Source organism: Acyrthosiphon pisum, unplaced genomic scaffold, assembly GCF_005508785.2.
Source record: "Acyrthosiphon pisum isolate AL4f unplaced genomic scaffold, pea_aphid_22Mar2018_4r6ur Scaffold_20841;HRSCAF=22291, whole genome shotgun sequence".
Classification (NCBI taxonomy): domain Eukaryota; kingdom Metazoa; phylum Arthropoda; class Insecta; order Hemiptera; family Aphididae; genus Acyrthosiphon; species Acyrthosiphon pisum.
The window spans coordinates 20,045-28,584 of record NW_021770243.1 but is presented as its reverse complement, the minus strand read 5'-3'; the positions used below and the strand labels follow the sequence as shown (position 1 = coordinate 28,584).

At 43.9% G+C, this 8,540-nt stretch overlaps 1 protein-coding gene across 1 annotated transcript; it reads right to left on the bottom strand.

Moving 5' to 3' along the window:
- Positions 1 to 5,546: 5,546 nt before the first annotated feature.
- LOC115034719 lies at positions 5,547 to 8,178 on the bottom strand. The gene has a single exon (XM_029492102.1). The coding sequence runs from the start codon at positions 6,802 to 6,804 to the stop codon at positions 5,680 to 5,682; it is 1,125 nt and encodes a 374-aa protein (XP_029347962.1). The 5' UTR covers positions 6,805 to 8,178; the 3' UTR covers positions 5,547 to 5,679.
- Between the last annotated feature and the right edge of the window lie 362 nt (positions 8,179 to 8,540).

Sequence of the window (8,540 nt, the reverse complement as noted above, 5' to 3'; positions counted from 1 at the left end):
TTATTATTGTCAATTGTTTGGTCTGTAATACGGACGAATTTCAGCGATGTTTGTCAGCTGTTGTTTGTCCGTTGTCGGGTCTCGTATTACTAATGTATTCTGGCTTATTATTTTTTTTCTGTGCGGTTGTATTCTTATGTTTTGCTTGCTATCTGATATTCGTTTTATGTGTTTTTCGGAATTGACGGGATCAGTAGCTATTGGTCTCCCTACGCCATAGCCTCCCCGTATAAGTTTTTTGTATCGTCATCGATAATGTTTGCCTCTCCCTCCTCATTGGCTGACTCGTCATTTGTGTCATCGTGTGTTACGAGGTATCTGATTGTTTTTTTATCTTGCACTGATGCGTACTGTGTTTGTCCACTTGTCCCATTTATTGGTCGTTGGGTTGCTTGTCGTGGACCTGATTGTTGAGCGCTATTTTGTTGTGTAGACCCCGTTTGTGTATATCGGCCCCCGACTTGTTGTGAATTACTGCCATTCGTGTTACCGTACCAACTAGTAAATGGTTGTGTTTGGTAGTCGTTTGTACGAGTGTACCGACTAGTGAATGGTTGTTTATTATTTGTCATCTGCTGATCGGTACTGTTCTGTTTGTTGTAATTATTTTCTAATTCACCCAACTTTTCCCATATGTTGAGGAACTTTTTTTCTTGCGTTGTCTGTATGTAAGCCTGAATGGCTATAGGGAAATGCTTTGTTATTAGGTTAATAGCCTGTAATTCGTCCATTTTTGGCGATTCCAGATGCTTAAGCTCTGTCATCCAATAATGGAAGTGTTCCTGGAAGTTATTGCTTATTGGTTTTTTTCCTGCTTCCGTGCATTTTATAAATATGTCCCATTGACGGTCTTCCGAAAAGAAGTGTTTCAAAAACAGTGTCTTAAATGTATCTTCATTTGGTGCCAAGTCTTTGATCATGGTGAACCATTTTGCAGCTTTTCCTCTCATGCAATTTTCGATTGTAATTATTCGATCAACTTGGGTGATGTGTTTGTGCAATAAGTACGAGTTCAGGTTTTTCAAGAATTGTTTCGGGTGCTCGCTCGGTTCGCCACTGAAAGTTGGCATTGTTAGTTCGATGTTGCTTGCCCTTGTACTTGCGTTGTCTTGACTCACTGTTTTTACCAATTGGATGTCCCTCTCACGTCTTGCTGCTTCGATCGTTATTTTTGTATCCGTGTCATTGATTAGTTGTTTAATTATATCCGTAGCGTCTCGTAACTCCCTAGTTAGGTTTTCGAGTGCGGTGTTCTGAGTATTTACTTTCTCCTGTAGCAGTTGCATCGTGTCTTCTAGTTGCTGGATCCGATCTGCATGCGTACTCTTCACCATTTTGTCGGTGTAATCTCGGAGTCGTGGCCTTCTTGCCACTGGTTGGGCGCCAGTTGTTACGGGGTGTCCGAATGGACAACCCGTATCGTTAAATAAAAATACGATGGTTTATAGCGGTAATCAAATATATCTATTGCTATAGAAAATATATATTATATCGACAATATTGTGGATCAGTAAAGCGTCGATTTGCGCCGACCAGACTTATTTAAGTGAGTCGGCGCAATCGGTGGTGCTTGGGTGGTGGTCGGGCAACAGCCGGACCCTACTTTACAATGAGATAGGTTTAATAATATAATATGTATATTATACAACAATCAGTATTGGGCTGGGGAGCCGGCCGTCGTCGGTACAGACTTAAATCAAGCGGTACCCCGACGACGAACCTGACCCGGGTCGGACAGCTTAGTTAAGCGCCGAATTCGGTGTCGTGTTGGCCCTGAAAAGGGCCGTTTAGTGTTATAAAGCCGGGAGTTGTTGAGGTGTCCGGCGGTCCTATAGGCCTGGATTGGTAAACGGCGATCGGTGATTGGTTAATATCGTTGCTGCAGGAATCGGTGTCGCCACGGGTCTTAAGCTGTTAAACGGCAGCCACGTGGATCCTGGTACTGACGGCGTTGTTGTTCGCCTGTGAACTCGCACCGGTCTCACGCCGTGGAACGGTAACCGGCGATGTTTGACGGTCGAACGATGTTTGCGACCGTGGAGTGGCGTATCGTCGGTGGCCGGTGGTCGAACGGCGCTTCAGCCGTGGAGCGACGTTGTTGTTGGTAGTCGTTGGTCGAACGATGCTTGCAGCCGTAGAGCGGCGTATCGTCTGGTGATCGGCGGTTGGTCTTCTGGTCCGTGTCTTCTTTCTGTTGGAACTTTTCTAGTAGTTGTTGACAGATTGAAGGCTTGAAGTGGACTGACTAGATTGTCGAGAGTGTCCGGTATTTATACCCTTTTCGACAATCTAGTCCATCGTTGATTGGTCCGCTACTATGTTTTAGACGAATGAAAATCACACCGTTGAACGGACATTCCTATCTATTATGTGTGATTTTCACTCGTCATATCGTGTCCATTTTTCCAATCGTCTTTATTTGGTGTTCTTGAAAAAGACCTTTTTCTGTGTCACGGTTGTTTGTTCCGTAACAGAACCCCCCCCAGATTTGTGCTGGGGTGGGAACCATTCAGCGCAAATTTTCATTTGTGCGGAACAAATGTGTCCGTGTCTGTGCTGCTCTGTATACTGCTGTTCTTAATTGGTTGTTACTCATATTTTCCTGTCGTCTTCATGTTGACTGCTTATTGATGAATGATGATTTGATTGCGATTTTGCTGATTTATATACTTTGTTTCGTGACGTTGTGTGCGTTTTGATTGGTCCATCCGACTGACCAATCCCATACGTGATATTTATTATTGTCAATTGTTTGGTCTGTAATACGGACGAATTTCAGCGATGTTTGTCAGCTGTTGTTTGTCCGTTGTCGGGTCTCGTATTACTAATGTATTCTGGCTTATTATTTTTTTTCTGTGCGGTTGTATTCTTATGTTTTGCTTGCTATTCGATATTCGTTTTATGTGTTTTTCGGAATTGACGGGATCAGTAGCTATTGGTCTCCCTACGCCATAGCCTCCCCGTATAAGTTTTTTGTATCGTCATCGATAATGTTTGCCTCTCCCTCCTCATTGGCTGACTCGTCATTTGTGTCATCGTGTGTTACGAGGTATCTGATTGTTTTTTTATCTTGCGCTGATGCGTACTGTGTTTGTCCACTTGTCCCATTTATTGGTCGTTGGGTTGCTTGTCGTGGACCTGATTGTTGAGCGCTATTTTGTTGTGTAGACCCCGTTTGTGTATATCGGCCCCCGACTTGTTGTGAATTACTGCCATTCGTGTTACCGTACCGACTAGTAAACGGTTGTGTTTGGTTGTCGTTTGTACGAGTGTACCGACTAGTGAATGGTTGTTTATTATTTGTCATTTGCTGATCGGTACTGTTCTGTTTGTTGTAATTATTTTCCAATTCACCCAACTTTTCCCATATGTTGAGGAACTTTTTTTCTTGCGTTGTCTGTATGTAAGCCTGAATGGCTATAGGGAAATGCTTTGTAATTAGGTTAATAGCCTGTAATTCGTCCATTTTTGGCGAGTCCAGATGCTTAAGCTCTGTCATCCAATAATTGAAGTGTTCCTGGAAGTTATTGCTTATTGGTTTTTTTCCTGCTTCCGTGCATTTTATAAATATGTCCCATTGACGGTCTTCCGAAAAGAAGTGTTTCAAAAACAGTGTCTTAAATGTATCTTCATTTGGTGCCAAGTCTTTGATCATGGTGAACCATTTTGCAGCTTTTCCTCTCATGCAATTTTCGATTGTAATTATTCGATCAACTTGGGTGATGTGTTTGTGCACTAAGTACGAGTTCAGGTTTTTCAAGAATTCTTTCGGGTGCTCGCTCGGTTCGCCACTGAAAGTTGGCATTGTTAGTTCGATGTTGCTTGCCCTTGTACTTGCGTTGTCTTGACTCGCTGCTTTTACCAATTGGATGTCCCTCTGACGTCTTGCTGCTTCGATCGTTATTTTTGTATCTGTGTCATTGATTAGTTGTTTAATTATATCCGTAGCGTCTCGTAACTCCCTAGTTAGGTTTTCGAGTGCGGTGGTCTGAGTATTTACTTTCTCCTGTAGCAGTTGCATCGTGTCTTCTAGTTGCTGGATCCGATCTGCATGCGTACTCTTCACCATTTTGTCGGTGTAATCTCGGAGTCGTGGCCTTCTTGCCACTGGTTGGGCGCCAGTTGTTACGGGGTGTCCGAATGGACAACCCGTATCGTCAAATAAAAATACGATGGTTTATAGCGGTAATCAAATATATCTATTGCTATAGAAAATATATATTATATCGACAATATTGTGGATCAGTAAAGCGTCGATTTGCGCCGACCAGACTTATTTAAGTGAGTCGGCGCAATCGGTGGTGCTTTGGTGGTGGTCGGGCAACAGCCGGACCCTACTTTACAATGAGATAGGTTTAATAATATGATATGTATATTATACAACAATCAGTATTGGGCTGGGGAGCCGGCCGTCGTCGGTACAGACTTAAATCAAGCGGTACCCCGACGACGAACCTGACCCGGGTCGGACAGCTTAGTTAAGCGCCGAAGTCGATGTCGTGTTGGCCCTGAAAAGGGCCGTTTAGTGTTATAAAGCCGGGAGTTGTTGAGGTGTCCGGCGGTCCTATAGGCCTGGATTGGTAAGCGGCGATCGGTGATTGGTTGATATCGCTGCTGCAGGAATCGGTGTCGCCACGGGTCTTAAGCTATTAAACGGCAGCCACGTGGATCTTGGTACTGACGGCGTTGTTGTTCGCCTGTGAACTCGCACCGGTCTCACGCCGTGGAACGGTAACCGGCGACGTTTGACGGTCGAACGATGTTTGCGACCGTGGAGTGGCGTATCGTCGGTGGCCGGTGGTCGAACGGCGCTTCAGCCGTGGAGCGACGTTGTTGTTGGTAGTCGTTGGTCGAACGATGCTTGCAGCCGTAGAGCGGCGTATCGTCTGGTGATCGGCGGTTGGTCTTCTGGTCCGTGTCTTCTTTCTGTTGGAACTTTTCTAGTAGTTGTTGACAGATTGAAGGCTTGAAGTGGACTGACTAGATTGTCGTGAGTGTCCGGTATTTATACCCTTTTCGACAATCTAGTCCATCGTTGATTGGTCCGCTACTATGTTTTAGACGAATGAAAATCACACCGTTGAACGGACATTCCTATCTATTATGTGTGATTTTCACTCGTCATATCGTGTCCATTTTTCCAATCGTCTTTATTTGGTGTTCTTGAAAAAGACCTTTTTCTGTGTCACGGTTGTTTGTTCCGTAACAGAACCCCCCCCAGATTTGTGCTGGGGTGGGAACCATTCAGCGCAAATTTTCATTTGTGCGGAACAAATGTGTCCGTGTCTGTGCTGCTTTGTATACTGCTGTTCTTAATTGGTTGTTACTCATATTTTCCTGTCGCCTTCATGTTGACTGCTTATTGATGAATGATGATTTGATTGCGACTTTGCTGATTTATATACTTTGTTTCGTGACGTTGTGTGCGTTTTGATTGGTCCATCCGACTGACCAATCCCATACGTGATATTTATTATTGTCAATTGTTTGGTCTGTAATACGGACGAATTTCAGCGATGTTTGTCAGCTGTTGTTTGTCCGTTGTCGGGTCTCGTATTACTAATGTATTCTGGCTTATTATTTTTTTTCTGTGCGGTTGTATTCTTATGTTTTGCTTGCTATTTGATATTCGTTTTATGTGTTTTTCGGAATTGACGGGATCAGTAGCTATTGGTCTCCCTACGCCATAGCCTCCCCGTATAAGTTTTTTGTATCGTCATCGATAATGTTTGCCTCTCCCTCCTCATTGGCTGACTCGTCATTTGTGTCATCGTGTGTTACGAGGTATCTGATTGTTTTTTTATCTTGCGCTGATGCGTACTGTGTTTGTCCACTTGTCCCATTTATTGGTCGTTGGGTTGCTTGTCGTGGACCTGATTGTTGAGCGCTATTTTGTTGTGTAGACCCCGTTTGTGTATATCGGCCCCCGACTTGTTGTGAATTACTGCCATTCGTGTTACCGTACCGACTAGTAAACGGTTGTGTTTGGTTGTCGTTTGTACTAGTGTACCGATTAGTGAATGGTTGTTTATTATTTGTCATTTGCTGATCGGTACTGTTCTGTTTGTTGTAATTATTTTCCAATTCACCCAACTTTTCCCATATGTTGAGGAATTTTTTTTCTTGCGTTGTCTGTATGTAAGCCTGAATGGCTATAGGGAAATGCTTTGTTATTAGGTTAATAGCCTGTAATTCGTCCATTTTTGGCGAGTCCAGATGCTTAAGCTCTGTCATCCAATAATTGAAGTGTTCCTGGAAGTTATTGCTTATTGGTTTTTTTCCTGCTTCCGTGCATTTTATAAATATGTCCCATTGACGGTCTTCCGAAAAGAAATGTTTCAAAAACAGTGTCTTAAATGTATCTTCATTTGGTGCCAAGTCTTTGATCATGGTGAACCATTTTGCAGCTTTTCCTCTCATGCAATTTTCGATTGTAATTATTCGATCAACTTGGGTGATGTGTTTGTGCACTAAGTACGAGTTCAGGTTTTTCAAGAATTCTTTCGGGTGCTCGCTCGGTTCGCCACTGAAAGTTGGCATTGTTAGTTCGATGTTGCTTGCCCTTGTACTTGCGTTGTCTTGACTCGCTGTTTTTACCAATTGGATGTCCCTCTGACGTCTTGCTGCTTCGATCGTAATTTTTGTATCTGTGTCATTGATTAGTTGTTTAATTATATCCGTAGCGTCTCGTAACTCCCTAGTTAGGTTTTCGAGTGCGGTGGTCTGAGTATTTACTTTCTCCTGTAGCAGTTGCATCGTGTCTTCTAGTTGCTGGATCCGATCTGCATGCGTACTCTTCACCATTTTGTCGGTGTAATCTCGGAGTCGTGGCCTTCTTGCCACTGGTTGGGCGCCAGTTGTTACGGGGTGTCCGAATGGACAACCCGTATCGTCAAATAAAAATACGATGGTTTATAGCGGTAATCAAATATATCTATTGCTATAGAAAATATATATTATATCGACAATATTGTGGATCAGTAAAGCGTCGATTTGCGCCGACCAGACTTATTTAAGTGAGTCGGCGCAATCGGTGGTGCTTGGGTGGTGGTCGGGCAACAGCCGGACCCTAATTTACAATGAGATAGGTTTAATAATATAATATGTATATTATACAACAATCAGTATTGGGCTGGGGAGCCGGCCGTCGTCGGTACAGACTTAAATCAAGCGGTACCCCGACGACGAACCTGACCCGGGTCGGACAGCTTAGTTAAGCGCCGAAGTCGATGTCGTGTTGGCCCTGAAAAGGGCCGTTTAGTGTTATAAAGCCGGGAGTTGTTGAGGTGTCCGGCGGTCCTATAGGCCTGGATTGGTAAGCGGCGATCGGTGATTGGTTGATATCGCTGCTGCAGGAATCGGTGTCGCCACGGGTCTTAAGCTGTTAAACGGCAGCCACGTGGATCTTGGTACTGACGGCGTTGTTGTTCGCCTGTGAACTCGCACCGGTCTCACGCCGTGGAACGGTAACCGGCGATGTTTGACGGTCGAACGATGTTTGCGACCGTGGAGTGGCGTATCGTCGGTGGCCGGTGGTCGAACGGCGCTTCAGCCGTGGAGCGACGTTGTTGTTGGTAGTCGTTGGTCGAACGATGCTTGCAGCCGTAGAGCGGCGTATCGTCTGGTGATCGGCGGTTGGTCTTCTGGTCCGTGTCTTCTTTCTGTTGGAACTTTTCTAGTAGTTGTTGACAGATTGAAGGCTTGAAGTGGACTGACTAGATTGTCGAGAGTGTCCGGTATTTATACCCTTTTCGACAATCTAGTCCATCGTTGATTGGTTCGCGTACTATGTTTTAGACGAATGAAAATCACACCGTTGAACGGACATTCCTATCTATTATGTGTGATTTTCACTTGTCATATCGTGTCCATTTTTCCAATCGTCTTTATTTGGTGGTCTTGAAAAAGACCTTTTTCTGTGTCACGGTTGTTTGTTCCGTAACAGAACCCCCCCCAGATTTGTGCTGGGGTGGGAACCATTCAGCGCAAATTTTCATTTGTGCGGAACAAATGTGTCCGTGTCTGTGCTGCTTTGTATACTGCTGTTCTTAATTGGTTGTTACTCATATTTTCCTGTAGTCTTCATGTTGACTGCTTATTGATGAATGATGATTTGATTGCGACTTTGCTGATTTATATACTTTGTTTCGTGACGTTGTGTGCGTTTTGATTGGTCCATCCGACTGACCAATCCCATACGTGATATTTATTATTGTCAATTGTTTGGTCTGTAATACGGACGAATTTCAGCGATGTTTGTCAGCTGTTGTTTGTCCGTTGTCGGGTCTCGTATTACTAATGTATTCTGGCTTATTATTTTTACTACCTCGTACGGCCCGTTGAAAAGGTTGGACAGTTTCTTTATTTCCCCGTGTTCTGCATTTGATTGTTGGTGGTTTTTTATAAGTATCTGTTGTCCGACTTCGTATTTGTGTATATATGGGCAACCATTGTTCAATTGGATATCGTATTCTTCATCTTTGGTTAGTTCACTTGCAGTAATTATGGATGTTTCATTGCTTTTTTTTTTTTTTGTGCGG

Bases quoted from the DNA above. Each gene is read 5' to 3' on its own strand.
- LOC115034719 (XM_029492102.1), bottom strand. From the start codon at position 6,804: ATGGTGAAGAGTACGCATGCAGATCGGATCCAGCAACTAGAAGACACG.